Source organism: Arvicanthis niloticus, chromosome 7 (genome assembly GCF_011762505.2).
Source record: "Arvicanthis niloticus isolate mArvNil1 chromosome 7, mArvNil1.pat.X, whole genome shotgun sequence".
Taxonomy (NCBI): domain Eukaryota; kingdom Metazoa; phylum Chordata; class Mammalia; order Rodentia; family Muridae; genus Arvicanthis; species Arvicanthis niloticus.
The window spans coordinates 27,313,791-27,338,351 of record NC_047664.1 but is presented as its reverse complement, the minus strand read 5'-3'; the positions used below and the strand labels follow the sequence as shown (position 1 = coordinate 27,338,351).

At 36.6% G+C, this 24,561-nt stretch overlaps 1 protein-coding gene across 1 annotated transcript; it reads left to right on the top strand.

The window, feature by feature from the left end:
• The first annotated feature begins 21,149 nt into the window (after positions 1-21,149).
• On the top strand, positions 21,150-22,027 carry Pom121l12 (POM121 transmembrane nucleoporin like 12). The gene has a single exon (XM_034508191.2). The coding sequence runs from the start codon at positions 21,150-21,152 to the stop codon at positions 21,987-21,989; it is 840 nt and encodes a 279-aa protein (XP_034364082.1). The 3' UTR covers positions 21,990-22,027.
• Positions 22,028-24,561: the final 2,534 nt, after the last annotated feature.

Here is a 24,561-nt window from a genome sequence, read left to right as displayed (position 1 = left end):
TACAGTCTATAACAAATAGAATAGAGTATATTTCATGAGGAATTCTACAAAAACTAAAACAAATCAATGACAATTTTAACACTACCAATGGAGGGTCAAATTTTTGGTATCTTCTCTTATAGGAAGTAATGAGGACACATTCATGCAGAAACAGTATTTGAACACTGATAAAACACTGTAAGTCTCCAAGTAGAGAAACAGTCAAAAACATCTGAGTATCCAGGTACAACATTTGTAATCTCTTAGAAACTTTCTCAGCTAAGAGAAGACTAGTGTAGTATAGCACCAAAAAGATGGTGCTATATCAATAAGATAATGAAACAAAAAATGGAATCCAAGGAGAAAATAGAAAATCTAAATAGATTGTAGAATTTACATAACCTTAGAAATCCACATAAAATAGATATGGGAAAATGCAACATTTGTGGATAAAAGAAATGCTGGTAAACTTACGGAGTAATACATGATCCTTCTCATAGCAATTATCAGCTCTGGGCACATGCATATATGAATATCTCCATCCTGGTAATTTTTCACTTAGATATCACATTGAATTTGATTTCATCTGTTTCTAATTCTTACTGTTACATAAAATCTTTTAAAATTTTAATGTATTCTTAGAATATCTTTCACACATACATCTTGATCATATCAATTGCTCAATCCCTACCTCCAATTTATTCCAAGACCCTCCAGTCTCAACTTCATCTCAGCTTCATGAACTCATAGGTATCTTTGTGTAACTAACAGCCAGTTTTAAAGCATAAAGCACATCACACAGACAATTCAAGAGACTCACAAGTATCCTAAATGTTTCACATGTGGATAAGTCTACGGATTGTTTTTCTTATCTGGTAGTTTGTATAAAATCTTCAAGTGCTATGCAAACTAGTAAATAGAGGTGAAGCTTCTAACTAAGAACTAGCTTGATTTTTCTATGTTCTGTGAATCAAGTATGTATTGTATTCAGCAATCTGTTCTCACAGTCAAGTCCTAATGGATAACAAAGAACCAGAAAAATAGTTTATAATATGTGTGGTTATTTATTTATTTATTGGTCATTTTATTTATTTATATTTCAAATGTTATTTCCCTTCCCAGTTTCCCATCCACAAGCCCCTTATCCCCTCCTCCCTAGCCCATGCCTCTATAAGGGTGCTCCTCCACCTGCCCACCCACTTCTGCATCAGAAGCCTAGCTTTCCACTACCCTGGGTCATCAAACCTCCACAGGACCAAGGAGCACCCCTCCCAGTGATGCCAGACAAAGCCATCCTCTGATACATATCAAATTGTAGCGATAGGTACCCCTGTGTACCCTTACACTCTTAATTATTTTGTTTAACTTCTTACTCTCATAAGGAAAGTTCATTACCACTGCTACCTTTCCAAATCTGGAGTTCTTTTGTTGTGTCAATACACAACAAAAATCGCTTTCATATTATAACCTGTTAAAAAACCAGTCTGCAGCCAATAATTTGTCTCACTTTCCAAGTAACCCCTGTTCTCTACTGATTTTTGTGTTTTATTATGATGATTTGGCTCTTCCTTTTTTATTAGATATTTTATTTATTCACATATTAGATGCCATCCCCTATCCCCACTTCCTGTCCCATGAAACCTCCATCCCATCCCCCTCCTCCATTTTGCTTTTATACCATTTTAATTTCATGCAATTATTAAGGTCAGTTCTAGGTTGAGGAGCTAACAATACAATAGATGCAAATAGTCAAGAAACAAGCAATACAATAAACAGAAATACAATAAACAGAAATAAACAGAAATAAACAGAAATACAATAAACAGAAATAAATCAAAGAACAAGCAAGGCAATTAACAAAATTCCATGAACACTCCCTTGATCAATGTTTCTAAGTGTTTATCAGGAAGACAAAATATCTGAGCCAACTTCCCCATCCTAACCCAAAGTCATTATTATGTCTGAAGCCTACTTGCTTGTTCTAGTCTAAGATTTAGATTCTTGCCTGAAATTACTTCTTTTTTTAGCCTAAGATTTAGATTTCTGCCTAAAGCCTACTTCCTTGTCCTTGATCAATGTCATATTCCTGCCATATCCTTGTCCTTGACCCATGTCAGATTTTTGCCAAGCAGCCCCAAATCTCTGCCTCTCCCCCTTTTGTATTTCATAAACAAGACTGAGACTATCTTAGGTCATTCTGACAAGAATTCCTTCCTTACCTATCATGAAATATGAATTATCAAAAGCAATGCACTTCTGTCTTAGGTTGGTAAAGCTCTGTGCAGAATCTTATCCATCATTGGCTTGTCAGGCTGTTAATGTAATAACTCTGTGTGGGGGTCTACTTTCAAGTTCAAGTTTATACTTGGGTGCCAAAATGTTGATGTTGTTAAAGACAAGCTTTAACATGATGGGCAGGAATAAAAGTATTCTGAGGACAAAAAGGGCTAGCATGATAAAGCTATATATGCCATTCTTGAAGCTTGACCAAAATAGAAATATTGACAGTTCATGGGTAATTTTATCAGCAGTATCTGCCACATCAACACTCAGAAGAGCAGCATTTTTTAAATTCATATTCTCACTATACAAAGTTAAAACATCTGGACAGGTGTTAGAATTATGCAAAACACCCTGCAAGTATCTTCAAAATTTTTTCTAATTATAATGACTGCAACTGTAAATTTTAGAACAAGAACCCAATGATATTTGGCATGCCACTCAAGATGGCTTCTTACCATTAAATTCTGAACCCCCTTCAATAATTTGAATAAGATAAAAAACATCAATCCATTGTTCCAAATGCCTATCTAAATACTCTTCTATATTGACACATTAGTAACATTTTTTGCTAAATGATTAACAAAAGTAGCTGTCTTAACTTCTTGTGTCAAAGCAATTGCAGAAGTGGTGCTAGAAATTAATGCAATTAATGCTATTAAACCAGAAATAATAAAACCCACTACCCTCTTGTTTCTGCATAAAGCTTGTGTCACTTCTTCCAGTACTTGCAAGCTTTTTTCAGAATACCAGGGTCCTGTAATACCCAGGGCAATAAAACAAAAGCTGGTTGATAGACCTCCATAACTGACTTGCCAGGTTTCAACACACTAAGACAATTAGAAAGTGTACAACCAATGCAACTTACATTAAACATTGTAGAAGAAACAAAAGTAATTTTAAATTGATAATTAAAAGAGCTCTAACATATGTGCTAACACTTGTTTGAAATCCAGATCCAGTCTCAAATTTATCTCTTGCTAACATAACATCATACAGAACTGTAGCTAACTTCCAAATATGTCTCAGAAAATGTCCAGAAAAAGCCTCCAAATGAAGACTGTTATTTTCAATATTGGATTGATTTCTAGACCAGTCCATGATTGAGTCTGAATAACTGGTCACGTTTAAAAAATACAAGAGTCACTATAACTTTTCTTTTTCATTCTCTGTTCCATGAGGTCTAAAACTTGAGGCAAGGCAGCCTTTCCTATCAATGGTTTAGGTAAACAAAGGTGGGTCGAGAACATCTGTCCAATATGGCTTCCCAGTCACCATTGGCAGGGCACTCAGAAAGCTCACAGGTAAGCATCAGTTTTTGTCCTGGTATCAGCATGACTTGCCTGTCACTCTGGTAGCCGTCATGCTCCTTCAGCATCCTGCAGAAAAAAAAACCCACAAACATGTCCTCTTCCCCATATTAAATACCTGAAAAGGACCATGCCATATGCCAGTAAGTGGATCTTTCTCTTTCACCTATGCATAAATATGCCTAGTTGTTGAGTAGCATAGACACTCAGCAGAAAGTTCCTTGGCATCCAAATATTTTTTAAAAATTTAAAATAAAGAGAATATAATTTAAATAAATTTGTGGTATATGAGAATATATCTCCCCCCTTTTTTATTTTATGAAGATATTGTTTTAAAGTTTCATGGGTCCCTTCCACAGTCCCTTGTCCTTGATTATTATAAGGAATTCCAATAATATGGTTAATATTAAATTGCTGCCAAAAAGTCTTAAATGCACGACTTTAATAGCCAGTTCCATTATCTTTTTTTTTTTCTGTTTGGTTTATTTGTTTTTTTCATCATTGGATATTTTATTTATCTACATTTCAGATGTTATACCCTTTCCCCATTCTCACCCCCAACAACCACTTATCCTATCCTCTCTCCTCCTATTTTTATGACTGTGTGCCACCACACATCCACTCACTTCTACCTCCCCAGCATTGAATTCCCCCACATTTTGGCCTCCAGCCTTCATGTGACCAAAGACCACCTCTCCCACTGATGGGCAATAAGGCCACCCTCACTACATATACTGCTGGAACCATGGGTCCGTCTATGTGTGTAGACCCTGGGAGCTCTGGTTGCTTGGTATTGTTGCTCTCCCTATGGGCTTCAAGCCACTCCAACTCCTTCAGTTTTCACTCTAACTCCTCCATTGGATACCCTGTGATCAGTTCCATGGTAAGCTGCAAGCATTTACCTCTGTGTATATCAGGCTCCAACAGAGCATCTCAGGAAACAGATACATCAGGCTCCTGTCAGCATGCACTTCCTGACATACACAACGGCTTTTGCAATTGGTGATTGTGCCTGGGAGGTATCCACAGGTAGGGCAGTCTCTGGACAGTCCCTTCTCCAGTCTCTGCTCCACATACTGTCTCTGTATTTGCTCCTGTATTTTGTTATTCCTTCTAAGAAGGACTGAAGCAGCCACATTTTTATCTTTTTTCTTTTGGGGCTTAATGAGGTCTGTAAGTTATATCTTGGTTATTGTGCTCTTTTGGGCTAATATCCATTTATAAATGAGTGCACACCATGTGTGTTCTTTTTGTGATTAGGTTACCTCACTCAGGATGATATTTTCTAGTTCCACCCATTTGCATAAGAATTTTATGAATTCATTGTTTTTAATAGCTGAGTAGTACTCCATTATGTAAATGTACCACATTTTCTGTACCCATTCCTCTGTTGAAGGACATCTGGGTTCTTTCCAGCTTCTGGATGTTACATGCAAGGCTGCTATGAAAATAGTGGAACATGTATCCTTGTTATATGTTGGAGCAGTTTTTGGGTATATGCCCAGGAGTGGTATATCTAAGTCCTCAGGTATTATTATGTCCAATTTTCTGAGGAACCATCAGACTTATTTTCAGAATGGTTGTACCAGTTTACAATCCCACCACAATGGAAGAGTGTTCCTCTTTCTCTACATCCTCACCAGCATCTGCTGTCATCTGAGTTTTTAATTTTAGCCATTGTGACTGTTGTGAGGTGGAATCTCAAGGTTGTTTTTATTTGCATTTCCTTGATGACTAAAGATTTTGAACATTTCTTTATGTGTTTCTAGGCCATTTGATATTCCTCAGTTTAAAATATTTTGTTGCTATTTAAGATTGGTAAAGATCTTTTCCCAATCTGTTGGTTGCCGTTTTGGCCTATTGACAGTGTACGTTGCCTTACAGAAGCTTTGCAATTTTATGAGGTTCCATTTGTCAATTCTTGATCTTAGAGCATAAGTAATTGGTGTCCTGTTCAGGAAATTTTCCCCTGTGCCCATGTGTTCAAGGCTCTTGCACACTTTTTCTTCTATTAGTTTCAGTGTATGTGGTTTTATGTGGAGGTCTTGATCCACTTGGACTTGAGTTTTGTACAAGGAGATAAGAATGGATCAATTTGCATTCTTCTACATGTCCTCCAGTTGAACCAGCACCATTTGTTGAAAATGTTGTCCTTTTTCCACTGGACAGTTTTAGCTCCTTTGTCAAATATCAAGTGACCATAGGTATGTGGGCTCATTTTTGGGTCTTCAATTCTATTCCATTGATCTTCCTGCCTGTCCTTGTATTAACACCATGCAGATTTTATCACCATTGCTCTGTAGTACAGCTTGAGGTCAGGGATGGTGATTCCTCCAGAAGTTCTTTTATTGTTGAGAATAGTTTTCACTATCCTGGGATTTTTGTTATTAAAAAATGAATTTGAGAATTTTTCTAATTCTGTGAAGAATTGAGTTGAGATTTTAATGAGGATTACATTGAATCTGTAGATTTCTTTTGGCAAGATGTCAATTTTTACTATATTAATCCTGCCAATCCATGAGCATAGGAAGCCTTTACACCTTCTGAGCTCTTCTTTGATTTCTTTCTTCAGAGACTTGAAGAAAGAGGAACACTCCTTCTTTGGTGGTGTGATTGCAAGATGATGCAACGACTGTAGAAATCAGTCTTGTGGGTCCTCAGAAAATTGGACATAGCATTACCTGAGGACCCAGCTATACCACTCCTGGGCATATACCCAGAAGATGCTCCAACATATAACAAGGACATATGCTCCACTATGTTCCTAGCAGTCTTATTTATAATAGCCAGAACTTGGAAAGAACCCAGATATCCTTCAACAGAGGAATGGATACAAAAAAATGTGGTACATTTACACAATGGAGTATTACTCGGCTAGGAAAAACAATGAATTCGAAAAATTCTTAGGTAAATAGACGAAACTAGAAAATATCATCCTGAGTGAGGCAACCCAATCACAAAAGAACACACATGGTATTCACTCACTGATAATTGGATATTAGCCCAAAAGCTTGAAATTCCCAAGATTCAACTCACAGACCACATGAGGCTCATAAAGAAGGAAGACCAAGTGTGGGTGCTTCGGTCCTTTTTAGAAGGAGTAACAAAATACTCATGGGAGCAAATATGGACACAAAGTGTAGGACAGAAACTGAAGGAGGAGCTGTCTGGAGACCATTCCACCTGGGTATCTATGCCATGTGCACTCACCAAAGGTAGACACTGATGTGGATGTCAGGAAGTGTACGCTGACAGGAGCCTTCTATAGCTGTCTCCTTAGAGGTCTGCCAGAGTCTGACATATTCAGAGGCAGATGCTCACAGCTAACCATTGTACTGATCAAGGCGTTCCCAATGGAGAATTAGATAGAAGACTGAAGGAGCTGAAAGGGTTTGTGGCCTCGTGAGGAGACCATTTATACTAACCAACCAGAGCTCCCAGGGTCAAAACCACCAGCCTAGGAGGATACATGGGGAACTCATGACTCCATCTGTATATGTAAGGGAGGATGGCCTTGTTGGCATAGGTGGGAAAGGAGATCCTTGGTCCCATGTAGGCTGGATTCCCAGTGGGGGGAGGAATTCGAGGGTGAAGAGATGGGACTGGGAGGTAGTTCAGAGCACATCCTCGTAGAAGCAGTAGGAGGGGGAATGGAATAGGGAGTTCCTGGGTGGGAAGGAGAAATGGGGTAAGGGGATACCACCTAAAATGTAAATAAAATATCCAATAAAAATAAAATAAATAAAATACCAATCTACCAATAACTTGTGAATTTCAGAAGTTTCCTGAAAGTATAGAAGACTTTACTTATTTATTTGGACAAGGCAGATATTTGGGGAAATAAAACATAACTTATAGATAATCTCACTTATAATTTTAAAAATTGGCAGTATATATTTTCAGAGTTTGCTGCTGAAATATTTTTATAGCAACTAATTAAAACTTCAGTTTAGCCAGAGATGGTCATTCCAGTCTGCAATCCCAGAACTCAGAAGGCTGAGGCAGAAGAACAACTAAGAGCTTAAATATAACCCAGACTGCATAAAATATCAGTTCCAAGAAAGCCTGTGATATCCGGTATAAGATCCTATTTCAAAAATTACTATAATGGCCTGACAATTGTTCTACAGATTTCACAAGACTGATGACCCTGTGTTCCATGAATATTTTAAGTGATAGATGGAGAAAAATGAGTCCACAAATTGTCCTTGGATATTACATATGTATCACGGAACACAATTTATTTTTCCATACTGACACACACACACACACACACACACACACACACACACACACACACACACTTACGTATACAAATACGCAAGATGAAATTGAAATTAGAGACTTATGTTAAAAAGCATCAATTTTCTAGAGACTGAGAGGAAAACTAAGAGCTGAAAATGCAGTAGTGACCATAAACTTTGACAAAGAACCAGATCCAAATCTATGAGTGAGCGAAAGATGGAATGAGGCACTTTAGTTAAAAGGAACAAACAAATAAAGCTAATGGTCAAATTAGTGTTCTCATACTGGAAATGCTTTTAAGCACCAATATAAACCATAACCCATCATCAACTAAACCATAAAAGAAAGATATAACGTTTGGACATATAATGTTTCAAGAACTTGGTTTGAATCCTCTGTTTACTTTTTATTTAGAGAAAAAAAGTCTCACTGTTTGGGTGTAATCTGACTTTGGATTCAGTCAGGCTGGGCTTAAACTTCCAATTCTACAGCCTGTTTTCTCAACTGGTAGGGCTACAAACCTAATTTATCCTTAAGAAAACTCTTAAGAAAAAAATGTATATTTCCATTTCATATAACAAACCACATATTTAAAAACACAAAACTGATATCTACTTTTGAAATGTAGGAAAGTTGATCACAGGAAACAATGGAACAACACAAAGAAAACTAAGTAAAAATGTTAAAGTTACAAAAGAAACCAATGATGAAGTTTGAAATTAAACATAGACAGAAATTTTTTTAAAAAATATAAATGATGCAGATATTATTCAGTAAGAATTATGAAACATATGTGTCTTTACACCCTTAATCTTTCCTATAAATTTCCTATATTACAGATATTTGTCAGCACTAATCTTTCAGATAGTTACAAAGATAAAGTATAGGAAGCATTCTGGTTTAATTTTCAGTGGTAATTTAACCATGAATCTCTCAGGACAAGTCAACAAAGAACACCTCAGGCAATTTTTTTTTATTTAATCATTTCAATTTTATTACCCATAGATTCTTTCCTCATACAATATAATCTGAATACAGTTTTCCCTCTCTCTACTCCTTCCCATTCATCCCCAAACCTCTCCCATCCACATCTACTCCTATTCTGTCTCTCATTAGGGAAATCAAAAGCAGGCTTTCAAGAGATAACAAAATAAAACAAAATGTAATGAGTAAGATAAAACAAAAATTATCATATCAAAGTTGAACAAGCCAAGCCAAAACACATTAAGAGCCACAAGAGCAGTCACAAGATCAGAGACCTGCTCACTTGCTCACACACTCCGGAGATTTATAACAGTGCTAAACTGAAAGCTACAGGATATAATCAAAGGATGTAGACCTGTGTAGGCCCTATGTTAACTGCTTCAGTCTCTGAGTGTTCGTAAGAGGTTTGCTGAGTTGTTTTACAGAGCGCTAGGCATTTCTTTTTTATTCTTAATTATTTTGTTAAAAACTTCATATTTTGAGATTGTATATAGCAAAACTCAGAAGTGGGCAGAATCACCCAGTTATAACAAGAAAGATTTTTCACGCAAGAATTTCAGAGCCAAGTTCCAAAAGGAAAGAAAAATTCTGGGTCAAAGTTTTGACTATGGGATGGCAACCTCATCCCTCTCCCCACCTCCTACTTCTTGAGGTTGCCTGTTTTCATTCTTTCTGCTGTCACTCAGGGATTCAGTCCAGTTACCCCCACCCAATACCTGATCATGTTCTCCTCTTGCCCCCCCTGTTCCCTTTCCTACCTAAGTCCCTCCCTTCCTTACCCCTTCTGTGATTGCTTTCTTCTCCCTCCCAAGTGGGATTGAGGCATCCTCACTTGGGCCCTTCAGCTTGTTAACCTTTTTGAGTTCTGTGGATTGAATCCTGAATATTATGTACATTTTTTGGCTAAGTCTACTTATTAGTGAGTATATAACATGCATGCCCTCTCAGGTATGAATTACCTTACTCAGGATGATATTTTCTAGTTCCATCCAGTTACCTACAAAACTCATGATATCCTCATTTTTAATAGCTGAATAGTATTACATTGTGTAAATGAATCATATTTTGTATCCATTTTGCTGTTGTAGGACATCTGGGTTGTTTCAAGCATCTGGCTATCAAAAATAAAGCTGCTATGAACATAGTAGAACACATACCCCTGTGGCATCTGGAACATCTGAATACCCAGGATACAATCCACAGAACTCAAGGTTAGTAAGTCTAGGAGCCCAAGTGTGTATGCTTCAATCCTGCTTGGGAGTGGGAAGAAAAGAAATCACGGGGAGGGGGGAGGCAGAAAGAGGGAGAAGAGAGTGAGGGAAAGGAGGTCCAGTGACAGGCCCAAATTGGGATCCATCTCAAGGGGAGTTCCCAAGGCCTGACACTATTACTGAGGCTATGGTGTGCTCACAAAAAGGAGCCTATCATGACTGCTCTAGGAAAGACCCAACAAGCAGCTAAAAGAGTCAGATGGAGACATTTACACTCAACCAATGGACAGAAGCTACCCCTATGGTTGAATTAGGGAAAAGCTAGAAGAAGCCGAGGAAGAGGGTGACCATATAAGAAGACCAGCAGTCTCAGCTAACTTAGACCTCAGACACTGAGCCACCAACCAGGGAGCTTACACCAGCTTATATGAGGTCCCCAAAACATGTACAGCAGAGGCCTGCCAGATCTAAACTCAGAGAAGATGAATTCAACTCTCAAGAGACTAGAGGCCCCAGGGAGTGGGGAGGACTGGTGAGGTGGGGGTGGAGGGAATGGAGACATCCTTGTGGAGATGTGGGATGAAGGAAGGGGTATGGGATGTGGAACAGTCATAGGGTAGGCTGAAGATTAAAGTTAAAAACATTTTTTTGAGAGAAAAAAATGTCCACTGAGAAGATAGAGCTTATGATGCTGTGAATCTGACTTAGCATCGGTGGAGCTTAGAGTTAGCACTTAATGTAGGAAAGGTGAGTAGATTTGTGGAGAAAACTGAAGGTCATGAAGTTCCTCAGAAGTATGAACCCATCCACCTGCAGCAATCAAAGTGTGATTATTGTTACCTATAAAGTAAATATGACATTTCGTGGTGAATCTCTTTTTTCTCCGATTATAAACAACAGCTAAGTGCTTACGTTTATAGTAGTTACATGTTCAGTAGATGTGCTGGAGAGCAATAACAAATTTTAAAAGAGTACTAGACAGAAAGAAACCTGTGTGGCCTTTTTATGTGCTCTGCCTTGATGCTTTTTCTGGCTTTAACACCAAGTGTCCTCCACTATCTTCTAAAAAAAACCTAACTCCTTGTTTCTGCTATCTACCAGGAGATAGAGTTTGTACTCACAACACTACCTCTAGGTGAGGAAGTTTTGTAATTGCATACCCTATTCTGATTTGCAATACAGGATTCACAGAAAACATCTAGAATTAATTTTATTCAAAGACAATATTCCCAAAATATCTTTTGCCTCTGAGCTGAGAGGAACTTGTTTCAGGAATGAAGTGCCAGCAAAGTTCTTCATCTCCTCTGCTTCATTTACTGAGCTAATGTCCACATTAAATGTAAGACAGGTCTCCCTTGGAATGGCCTGAATTTCTTGTACAATAACATTTGCTTTATTTCTTTACTGACACAGTCAACAAAAGTAGACTCATCCATCTATGTTTCACAGCACAGATCTTTTTTTTTTTTTTTTTTTAAAGGTACCTGGAAATTAGAGCTACATTTCCTAATGCTTTAAGTGTTGCTCACTTTTTGCAGAATTTCTGAAAGACCCAGTCTGAGGTGTTCAATAACATGATCAGTGTTATGATATTTATAGGACAAACTAAAATTTAGTGTTTGATTTACAATGCATATGTAAACTGTGTTAATTCATAACCACTGGTAGCGTGTCTATCTTGGAAAATTCATTTTCATTGATTGTGATCATATTACAGGATTTGGTAGAAACATGTTATCATAATTCAGAAAAATCTTGTATATTTAACCAATAATTCAGATCCAGAATGATTTTATGATTTTTATAATGAGCTAAAGAGAAGCCATTTTGGGAAATGGGCTTCGTCTACAAAGGTCAACCAATCAGTGTTTAGAAAATAAGCCTCTCCTAAGACTGCTGCCTACATTTTTTCCAGCAGAAAATCCACTATGCTACGTGATGCTGTTCAGCATAGATTCCAGTACAGCAAGCACACCAGTGTATTCACACTCAACCATTGTTGAGCTATAAGTGAGAGACCTAAACTTTTGCAATACTGACTTTACTGTATATCTTGCTTCATGATCTACATGCAACAATACATGACATGTCTCTAGTTACTGGCTGTGATTTAAATATTTATTTTTAACTGGCTTTTCAGTAGATATTGCTCTGTTATTTTGAACTAGATGTGACCAAGACTAAGGTCATACTGGCTTCTTATGAGGGTTAGCTTTGTATTAAATGGGCCCATTAACATAATGTTCATTGGTTCCCACACAATCAATAATCAATCATGCTTTACAATAAATGCTTTTGATTTACTTAATATGGTTTAGAATAGTTTTCTTGTTTCATTTTAACTGAAGACTATGATTATTCTAGTAGAAGGTCTGGCTTGCAGAGAACATCTACTCAATGCAGTACCTGTGGAGCTCATCCTTCTTAAAAGCTACAGAAATGTGTCTCCTACTGTGATATCCAATGCACGAAAAAGCTTCTTGGGAAATCACCCATTCATTATGCCTTGGTAATTACTGTTTTGTGTCTGAATAATTTTAACAAGCTGTGAGATGCTGAATTATGACTCTAGGAGAGTTACAGGAACCTAACTTGCTACAGGTAACTCCTCTATGCCTTCTAATATCTGCATTTCAGAAAGCCTGGGCTACAGTATACGTTCGGTCTTTATTTTATGCTGGTTGATCAAAATGATAACTTATAGGTCCTTAGCATGAATGCCTTTTTTACCAAGCGATGAAAATTTAGAGAAAGGAAGAAATTGTATTCAGTATTGAACCTAGATATAATCTTTGCTGTTAACAATTTCATATTAGGGAAGAAAGAGTGCTACATAGAACATCACTGGCTCATTCATTTTATTAATTGAAGGCTTTACTCTCAGATTTCACCTTAACTGGATTTCAAAACAAACAAACAAACAAACAAACAAACAAACAAACCACATTTCTCCTTTTTCTTATAACAGGGATCTTGATGCCTTATAGGGGTGTATATATGCTGAAATAAGGGAGACTGTAGCATGGTATGGTGGCAGATACCCAAATCTCAGGACCGTGGGTCACAAGCAGGGGATTGTGAGCTTAAGGTCAACAAGAAGTATAAGTCTGTATCATTGTCTTAAGATTTCAAAAGGAAAAACAACAAAACAAATGTAATGATGAGAGTTTTCTACTGTGTTAAATATAGATGCCTATTTTTCTTCAAAGAAACTAAATTCATGAATGTAGAGGAAAGTTTGATATCCAGATTTTAGAAAAAGTTCTGTCAATTAGCATTTATGAAGTACCATACACTAACTCTGTATTCAATATTTGTCTCATGGTTAAATGACACAATATTTAATTTTCTTACATTTTACCATTATATCTATTATCATTACATTTATTTATTTTTGTATAGAAGAGGTGTGCTATAAGGTGCATGTAACAGTCAGAGGCCAACTTGAACCAATTGTAGGTCCAGGAGATTATACTGAAGTCATCAGCCTTGGCTCCAAGTGGCTTTCTTTACTGGCTGAACTGTTGGACTTTAATTACATTTTATATCAGGAGAAGAGAGCAATGTTATTATCCTGATCAAAGGTGTGGGCTTTTATGAATGGACATAATGCTCTAATACAGTTTTTGAACAATGAACAAGAGAGAAGATGCAAGAATGAATCTGTGCACTCAAGCATGTCAGCTCATCAATATTGGCCAACAATGGGATGTCAGAACCACTGGCAATCAGCTACTTAGTGTTTCTCTGAAAGCCTGAAAATCACATTTACCAGATAGATTTAACATAAACTGTAAGCAATTTTCAGAAATGTATATTAATTAGTAAGTCAAAAAGGAGGATGTAGAATTGTACAAGACATTTTAATGAGTAGCTAGCACCCCTACACACTGTCAGTGTGCGTGTGTGTTTGCTTTTGCTGGGTTTCTCATTTCCAACTAGCCCTATTATGGTTAAGCAAGATGGTTGGTCCCTCTACACATTTTTAACTGCTAGAATTATGGAATTTAAAAGCAAGTACAATATCTACTGAATCTTAATTTTCATCTTAACAACATTCTAAGGTGACATGAATAAATACTAAACTTTGAACTTTCCTTTAAATATATAATTCCAGTTGACTTAAATAAAAGCAAATTGTAAAAATAGTAGTAACACAGAAGTTTATTCTCAATGTATTATGATAATTACCACAATCAATATTACCTGGAAAGCTGTTTGAAAAGTAAACCATTAAGATCTATGGAGACTTAGTCTGTTTTAGCAGTACTTCCAAGTGACTATGATACTATGAGCATGTGAACTGAATTTATGTATTGACTTGGAAAAAAATCACTTTAGAAATCTGGTTGATTCTTTATTATTTATTTTATTTTTATTGTTATTTTCTGCTAGCATTTAAAGTAATGACATTCAAGGAAAGACTTGGTTTATGACTCAGTCGTTGAAGTACTTGGTCAGCATTCACAAAACATTGAGTTCATACAGCCTTAAATGAAACAGGGCATGGCCATCCACATCAGTAACCTCAACTCTTGGGAAATATAGGCCATAATGTCCAGTGTTCAATGTCATCTTCAGCTTTGAAGTAGAATGGTTCAAGGCTAGTCTAGCTTATACTATTCTCTTTGACTCTGTCTCTATATCTGTCTCTGTCTGTCATTCTCTCTCTCTCTCTGTAAACTCACAGCATTGTCATTCATATAAATTATACATTGACAATGGTCAATTTCTAATACACTCTCTCTTTAACACTTTGAAAATGAAATAAAAATTACTTGTAGGAACCAGCATGTGGTTGCTCACAATGTAATTCCAACACTTAAGTGAGTGACACAAAATGAAAAAGAATTTGCATTCAACATAGATTAGACAGAAAACTTGAAACTACCTAAAACTACACAGCAAATAATGTTTCAAATGAAGGAACAAACACAAAAACAAAACAGTTATTCAAGAAAATATTATATTCATAACTGTAGAATGAGATCACACATTGGAGATAGATGAGATACTTTTAAATTCTCTGTATTATAGAAAAGAGATGTGATGATTCATAAAATAAACATGTGAGCATATCATTTTACATAAGTTTATTTAGTGGTCAAGAAAAAAGAAAATTTATAGAAATCACAATAAAGGTAAATAAATTAATTTGAATGTGATAGAAACATGCACAAGATTAATTCTTCCAATATATCAACATAAAATTTCTAACATCTAGTGTCTTTCTTTCTTTCTTCTTTCTTTTGTCTTTCTCTTTTTTCTTTCTTTCTTTCTTTCTTTCTTTCTTTCTTTCTTTGTGTCTGAAAATTTTTATTATAGAAGTCTTTTATTTTACTAGCTAGGTTCACTTTCTAGTTTGTTTTGTTTAAATGTGTGTATGCTTGTGTGTGTATTTGTGTGTGTGTGTGTATTTTTGAAGGTCATTTCCCTGATTGCTTTTCACTAGGTTTTTCTATGACCTGTAAGATTGCTACTAATTTTGTATATTAACATTTTAGGCTGTCACATTGTTGTGTGTGCTCATCAGTTTTAATAATCTTTAGTGATGTCTCTACCTTAGCCTTTGTAAACCATCATGTCATCTGAAAAAAGAAAACCACCCAAAACAATAGAAACACATTGCTTTTTATTGCTGTTGATATTTTTTCTTATTGTACTGCTATAGCTAAGACTTCAAGCACTAAATTGCACAGAAATGGAAGGAGTGGAAATGTTTCTCTTATTCTCAATCTTAGAGAAAATGTGAAAATAATTTGGGAATTTTTTTTTATTTGATAGAAGATACTAACTAGAGAGTCCCCATATATAGCCTTTGTTATATGGGCATGACTTATGTTGTGAACGAAAATCACAGTAAAGAAATGGGATCTCTCCACATGAACCTGTAGAAAGACTACATATTTAAAAGAGTGGGTTTTTTTTCCAGATTGCATAAAGAATACAATGGCTGACTTGTGCTGAAGATACTGAGAGTCTGGCATTTACTCAGTTCCACAGAGCTTGAGATCTCAACAATTAAAATCTGATGCTGAAGGTCAACTCTAGAGCATCCCAGGAGAGCTATTGGTCTTTATGTTGGAAACACAAAGAATCTGGTTCTAATATCAATGAAGGAGTGTATCATTGTTAAAAAAAAAAAAAAAAAAAAAAAAAAAAAAAAAAAAAAAAAAAAAAACAACAACCAAACAACAAAAAACCAGCAAGATAAAGAAACATACAAGCAAGTGTGAAGCCATATAGGCAAGAAGAATGCATTCGCTTTTCACTTCCTGTCTCGGTTGCTAAGACCCATATTGATGGTGGGTCTTCACACTTGAAATGATCTGATCAAGAAAATCATTCATAACAGTGCCCAGCAGCTTGCTTTTGTTGATTCCAGATGCAGTTAACTTTAATTTTAAACCCAATCAAGATTAACTAATTGATTTCTGATTAGATTTTTTATCTGATCCACAGGAGGGAATTTTATGGTTGTTTTGTTTAAGCTTGTGTGTGTGTGTATGCACTCATTTATTTACCCAAAGAAGTTTGAATCAACACATTATACTCATGCTTGTATATAAATGCTAATTGTAGCAATGTATAAAATAACTAGACTATGCAATTAACCTAAATAATAACAGAGAAATATGCAAACAAACTTCTATTTTCCATGCTCCTCCTACCCACCCAAAAAACTTGTGTTAGTCTCAAGAAAATTAATACTATAGAGATAATCATATCAAGTAATAAAGCCAGTCTCAGAAGAAAAGGATATCTGAATTTTCTTACATGTGTCTCCTAAATTTTATATAGATACATAAAATCAAGTATGTGTAAAAGACATAAACATAGAAATAAAACTGTCTAGGAGATAAAAGGGTATTGGTAGGAAGGAAAAAAGTTAGAAATTAAAAGAGAGGGTGAGATGTGTGTATGATATGCTCAACACACTCTACATATGTGTATGGATATGTCATTATGGAACAGGATATAATGAACAACAAAGTCAATAGAATTTTTACGTGAAAACACATACATAGGGTGGGAGGGAGGGAGAGAGAGAGAGAGAGAGAGAGAGAGAGAGAGAGAGAGAGAGAGAGAGAGAGAGAGAGAGAGAGAGAGAGAAAGGGAGAGAGTGAGGGGGAAACATAAAACATAGCCTAACTAAACAAAAACAATTGCTGTGAATCTGTTTTGTTTCAACAAAGAGATGCTAGTGAAAATGAAGCACATGAGGTCTTCCACATCATTCATAAAGTGAACACAAATCAGGCTCTGCTGAAGTGCCATTAAATAGCTACTAGACTCAAAAGCCAGATTATTAGCTGTATGAGGTCCATGAGTAGATACCTTCACACTCTGCTGGAGAGACTGAAATATTCCTTCCAGTTTGGCGAACATTTTGTCAGTTACTCTGGTCTTTCAATGTAGCATTACCAAATGGTCCAGACATTTTGATTTTTTAAAAAATGAAAATATTGAATATTTGAGTAACATATGTTTAGCTATGAATGTTTAAAGCTCTGTTATTCATAATACAAATGCACAGACAGATTAAATATCCATCTTCTTATTAAAAATACATAAATATATATGTATATATTTCAAACATATATGTGTGTGTTTGTGTGTTTATGTGTGTTATATGACATACAAATCACATCTACATACACAATAGAATTATTTCATTACAGGAACATTATTGGCATACATGATTCAATTAGAACAATGTTGAAAGAAAATGGTCAGAAATGGCCACATGTTGTACAACTCTATAGAAACAGATGTCCTTAGAAGTGTAATCTGTGCAAATAAAGCATAGATTAATGGTTGTTGATGGCTAAGAGAAGGTTAGATAAAAGATAATAGATTCCAGATGCATCTTCGTTTGTAATGTGATAGAATCGTTAAAACTTACTGCTGTTATGGGAGCTCATGTCTGGGAATATACTGAAAGCTAATGAATCTTGAAGTGCAAATGCATGAGTTGTGTGGTACTCCAATTATACATTAAGATTTTTTAAACATTTACTTAAGAATACTCTCAAGGTAAACTTTAAGAAAAGTAATGAAAAGTATAAGCAAAACTTCTCCACAAGTTCTTGAACAAAGAGTCTCCATGACAAAATAAGAGAACACAAAAATTTATCAGCTCAGTTAGAAGACAGTGCAGAATAAAAATACATTGGTATCATTGCTTAGGGAACAAGTAATCTAGACAAGAGATGTCAAATAACGTAAAGATAATGTTTCTGAGAGGAATAGTGTAGCAAGTGATATATTCACACTGTGTTTTCTTTTCACATTTTTTATGTTTTTATTTTTTTGGTTTGAGAATTTCATAGCTGCATACATCATGTTCTGATCAAACACTTCTGTTCACTTTACTTCAGTTACACTATTTCCCATGAAAGCTTTCCCATTCAAGTTTCATGATACGTTTTATTTAAAATGCTGAGTTCATTTAGTGCTGCCTATATGTGCGTAAGTACAGAGTCTTTTAGTGGAGTATGATTGGCAACTCAAAAAATAGCTTGAAGAATACTGACTCTCCCTGTTCTAACAGACATTCATTGCCAGTAACTACACAACCAGGTATGACTTTCTCTCCTACCCACCCGGGAGTTTTATCTGGCTTTATGTTTTTAAGTTGTGTGCTTACATTCTATTTGTGCTCTATTTAGAGTATAAACTTTAGGATTTAGACAATGTTCTAGTTTGCTTTCTGTTCTTTGAGTAAACAATTCTAATTAAAGCCAACTTGGAAACTTGGGGGGGGGGTGTAGGTTTATTCTATATTCAAGGCAATTTTCCTTCACTGAGGGAAGTTAGGTCAAGATCTAAAGCAGGAACCTGAAGCAAAAGAACATAAAGGAACACAGCTTGCTGTCTCACTTGCTAGCTCATATTTAGCTAACTTTCTTATCCAATTTTTGATCACCAACAAAACTGTGCTTCACACTGTGGGACTGACCCCTCTTACACCAATTTACAATGAAGAAAACCACTCATTGACTTACACACACACCAACCAGATAAAATCAATTTCTTAAGATCCACTTCTCAAAGTTTCAAGTTGACAGTCAATTCTAACTGGGACAGGCACAATAACATAATATTTATTTTATTTAATCACAGTTGACTTTAGGAAATAAAAATTTGTATCATTGAGGAGAATAAAACATATCTATAAAGAAATCTGTACCCAAAGGCATTACCTATCTACTACATAGGTAATATTTCCTGAGAGGATTTCCAAGTCTGTAAATTCTTGATATGATTATTAAAAATTGAATGATTGGCAAGAATGTTATAATCTAGAATCATTTTTTGTTTTCAAAGTTGTATTCTGTAGATCATTACTTAAGGACCTCAGAGAAATGAAAATTAGTGAGGGGAAAAAATTCAATTGGCAGTACTGTGGCCTACTCTCTGAGCTTCTGACAACTTAGATCTTCTTATCAAGTTCTATTTATTGTCTGCCAAATGCCTCTATTCAAACCTGGAAGAACCTGTGTTGTTTATGGATTTGTTTCTTATGCATGCCTCTGCTTCCTGTCCCTTAGCACTGTGGCCAATTCAGGGGTGTTCTATTCACATGCACCTATGAAAGGTGCTTAAGAATAATGCATTTCATACAGCCTATAACAGTTCTTCAGATGTGATATTATAGTCACGTAGTATCCATCAAACACTTTTGTTGTTTAGGACTAGAGAGTCTTTCTTCTTTCTTAATGCATGCAGTGACTGTCCTTTACTGTTATGATGAAATGACTTGGGTATGCTACAATATAAAGTAAAAAGATTTAGTTTGATTAGAATTATGGAGGTTCACAGGCATACAAGGTCCTGCATCAGATGTGGTTTGTTGAAGGCCTCATGGGAATAGTACCACAGTGATGAAAGGGTCATAAGCAAAAAGGGTAGGTAAAACTTGCACAGGAAACCACAGTCATCAAGAAATGGTCAAACTTGCTTCTTTCTATTAGAATTCTTGAGAAAGCTATCCCAAGGTTCCATGAGGAATTCCTCAACTCCTCTGAGGGCACACTCCTAGTGTATCAAAAATCTCTTGCTAGAATGAATGGGGGTGGGGTGCAAACTTGGTCTCCAAACTAAAATATACACTACCAGTGAAAAACAGAGTAATAAATAGACAAAGGAAAGGAGAGCAGAAAATGGAGAAAACCGAAAGAGACAGAAAGGGACAGCACAGCAGTGTTCAAAAATAAGGGTAGCTATATATGAAGCCTTGGAAGGTAAAATTACAGGAGTCTACATGAAATGAATGTCAGTACTAAAATATAAATTATGGTCTACCATCACAATTTCCATAGAAGATAGTGAACATTAACAAGTATTCTAGAAGAATAAAAATGCACCATACTTACTGAAATAGAAACTAGTTATTGTTTCTTAAGAACATTTAAATGAATAATGCTCATTTTTTTATAATGAAAGAAAATATGCTTCTGCAAATAGCTCATATGAAACTTCTTTCTCTCTCTAAATGGCAAGAATAAACTCAGAGTGAGGTTGTTGGTCAGGTATCATATGGCTCATAACAGAAAAAAATTGATGGTCTTTTAAAAAGACAAAGCAGGGATTACCTGCTAAACCCAGTTTGTCCACACAAACCACTGTATATTGAGTGCCTGAAACAGGATTGTCACAGACAGGGAACACTTGTTGTAAGTGATGAGCAAATGAAATTATCCTTGCAGTGTAATGATTTAGGGTGTAAAGTAAAATGAGGTGGATGTCACAATAGGGATGGCTCTTAAAATCAAGAATGCTAAACAAAAATGAACCAGCTATACAAGGTTGGTCCACACAGAATGCTATTTCTATTCAAGTTCACAGCAGAATTCCAAAGAGGCTCAATCCTATGGAGCAAAAATATGTAGAAATGGGTTTCTGGATCTCAGGACACATGTATTTATAGACGTGTAAGAATTGTACAGTTTATAAGGGTCAGCTGCAGGTATGAATGAATAACATATGCATATCACATTGAGGAAAGTCCCCGGTAACTGTGTCCCTCGTGTCTTGAAGCAGCAGCATGTGTGTGGTTCTCAGAATCCTCTCAGGCTCGTGCTCACAGCCAACGGTCCTGCCCGTGGTAGGTCCTTGGTTGCGGGAAGCTCTGAACATGGGCAGTTCCCTGGGCTCACCCCAAAAATCGCTCTCTGCCCCTAGGCACTCAAGATCTAGGCCTTGCCCTGAGTGGATTCAGCAAAGCTCTGGACCTAAGGTTCCTGCCCACCTACGTACGCCCCAAAGGGTGGTGGGAAGCTGGAGGCGCTCCACTGTCAGACCTCCCACAGATGCCATGCTGGGCCTGGATCTCTCCAGTGCTTGGGACACCTATATGAAACGATGGCTTTGGAGTGTACGGAATCCTGGGTGGACCTGCAGCCCAGTGAAGGTCAAGATTGCCCCTCCTGAGGGCAAAGGCAGTCCCCTGACCTCTCAGGAACAGGCAGCGTGCATTGCAGAGCATCCTGAGGAGCTTCCAGACCCCTGTGCCAAGGAGACAGTGCTGAGAGCTCTCAGCCAGTGCAAGAAGGGGACTAGACGATTTGATGGGCCTCTGTGGTTCGAAGTCTCAGAGGTGAAAAACAGAAGACCGAACCCAGAACCCAAGCGTTCTTCAGCCTTTAAACCGTGGATAAAAAACGGAGTGGCTGCTTCCTTTGTGCCTAAGCCTGGGCCTCTGCAGCGAAACATCGACTACATGAGCTTCAATGTCTGTAACAAGGAAACTGATCTCCAGCCCTGTATCCACACAGCCATGCATGCTGTGTCAGAGCCTCCCATGGAAAGCTCCGAGAAGATCCAGGACTCCTGTGAACCATGTCTATCATCTGGGCCCAAGATTGGAGCCTGTGGAGTCTGTGGATTGGTGGGAGGGGATTCTCATTCTTGTCTGAGTTCTGTCATCACCTTTGGAGACTCCAGTGGACTTTCAACCCCTGGCCCTACATTCTAGCACAGTTTGGGATGCAATAGTTGCTTCAGCTCCCTATGTCCTGGCCTTCCATGCCCAGGCCATCTCTCCTGCCTATCAGGATACTCTGCCTTTAAACTCAAATCAACATCTTGGAGTTTGTTTCTCCTTCCTATGTGCCCAGTTTGTATAGTGAAACATTTACTTATTAAAACAGTGTTATCAATAAGTGCTTTTTGTGCAAAACTTTTCCAGTAGGACAAGAGCTAAACCCAAACCCTTTTATTGTAAACTTCCTTATTTATTTGAGATCCTAATCACTAACACAGTTTAGCTAGAAAGTTGTGAGAGAAAATTGAACTTTGAACCATAGTGAAAAATGTGGGTGGTTATCTAAGAAACAAGCATTCAATAAAAAGTTTAGGATCTGGTTCATACTTTTAGAAAGATGATTTTTTTGTTGCATAGTGGGTTACCCGGCAGCAACAATGGAGTGTGTCAGCCAAGAACCGAGAATTGCTGGGTTAAATGGAGAACTATATAAGGCCATACCTGTGTTCAGGAGACAGATGAGTTGTTACTGGTGCACTTGCTGGTATCACTGGGAAAGTGAAGGATTGCATAACTGTTGGTTTATTTTTCATAATACTGAGGTGGATGCTGTGCCACTTACTGACATAGAAAAATGCTAGCAGGAGAAAACATATTTGAAGAAACATGTTTTTGAGTCATGTTTCCTAGAATAATGATATTCTTGATCTGATAGATTTTTCAATTGTACAACTGAATAAATAAATCTGGGACTCATAGATAGTTTGAAGTCAGGGAATTACTTCAGGATCCATGGCCATATAAATTCATGAGTAATATAGAATTAAGGCCAAATAAACTTGAGAGATGAATGGTGCAATGTGTACAGGGAAGGAATAAGGCAAGGAGTCTGAGGTATACTGATATTAGGAAACCAAAAGAAGGAAGGTGAGAGAAGCCTGGGAGAAAACAGCCACTGGAGTCCTGCAGTGAAAGGGGATCCAGTAGCAGTGGGCACTGAAGAGCATCCCAGAAACTGAGATTTAAACAGTAGGTTTTCTAAATCACTTCTGTATTAGAAAAAAAAAAAAAAAATTCCATGCAAGTATACCAGCGTCCTCAGCACAAAGACAAAATTCCTTTTTATACAACTCTCAATTTCTAGGCCTTCCCATGAAAAAGAATACTTACTTCATTGGACTGATTCAGCTCATCCTGAGATGCACAGAACCAAGGCTTCAGAAAACATTCTGAATGCTACTTTGCAACCCAATTTGGATTAAATCATCTAAAGGGATAACATTAACTTTGATCATGGAATCAAAGCTGTGTGACAAACTAATCATAACTGTTATCAAAAAGACAAAGTTAAGTGTTAGGATATGGAGGAAAAGGAAGCTCTTACCACTGTAGGTGGTAAGGGAAAATTAGTAGATCCATTTTTATAAACTACAGAAGTCCCAAAAGAATTCTTAACCACATAATCCCATCAGTAGGTACATATCTAAAGAAATAAAGAATATCTAAAGAAATAAAATCATTACATGGAAAAAATTTGAGCAATCTCATCTTTAAATATTATTTATACACATAAAAAGATACAAATCTAATCTCAGCATCCACTGGTAGATGAAGACTACATTGTGTATATAAAAAATAGGACACTATTCACGTGCGAAGTGGAAGAAATCCTGCTACTTGCAAATATATAGATAAGGGTGGCTTATGTCAGATCAGTCATATGCAGAAAAATGTCATGTATGTAGAGACTAAAATCATGTATTCATGGAAGTATAAATTATGATGAAACCACAGTAGCACCAGAAACTTGGCAGTGATAGGGAATGTGTAGCAAAGATACAAAGTTGGATTAAAGGCCTTCAGGAAAAGTAATATGCAGCATGATAATTTCAGTTAGTCATGCTTTATTATACAACTGAAAATTTAAGAGTTGGTTCTGTTATGTGTTAGATATTTACCAAACCATAGTAAGGATCTGAGAAAATGTGTTTGCTGACTTAGCCATTTTATAATGCATCACATTTCAAATTATATCTTTTGGGCAAGTACAGATATATGCAGTCTTTAATGAAAAATGCATACAAATAATATGAAAAATTAGACAACAAACCTGGGCATGGGTTTACATAAAAGGTCATATGCATTATGACCCGAATAAGGAAAGAATGATGGTGAGGTTGTGCATCAACTCAGATTGTAAGTGAGAGAAGAGCTGTAGCACAGGGTGGCACCAATCAGCATAAATAATCTAGCATTATTACTTCAGTCTAATGTAAGGGTTTTTGTTGTTGTTGAAAGAGCAAATGATAGTAGTCATAGCTTGGAAGGACAAGCTAGAGCAGTGAAATGTTCACTAATGTGTCTAAGCTATGAAAATCATAGCATGCCAAGGGGGTGACACAGCTGTGCTCCAAAGTGAGGACATGTATTTCAAAGCTGCAGGAGAGTGAGTCTGTGAGAAAATTTCTAGCAATGTATGAATCTCAGTGGCATTGTGTTAGATTCACAGGACATTTGTCAGAGTGAAATAACCTGATTGCCTTTACACACTTGAATGAGAGTC

Excerpts from the sequence above, each read along its gene's own strand:
- Pom121l12 (XM_034508191.2), top strand. The coding sequence starts at position 21,150 with ATGGGCAGTTCCCTGGGCTCACCCCAAAAATCGCTCTCTGCCCCTAGG.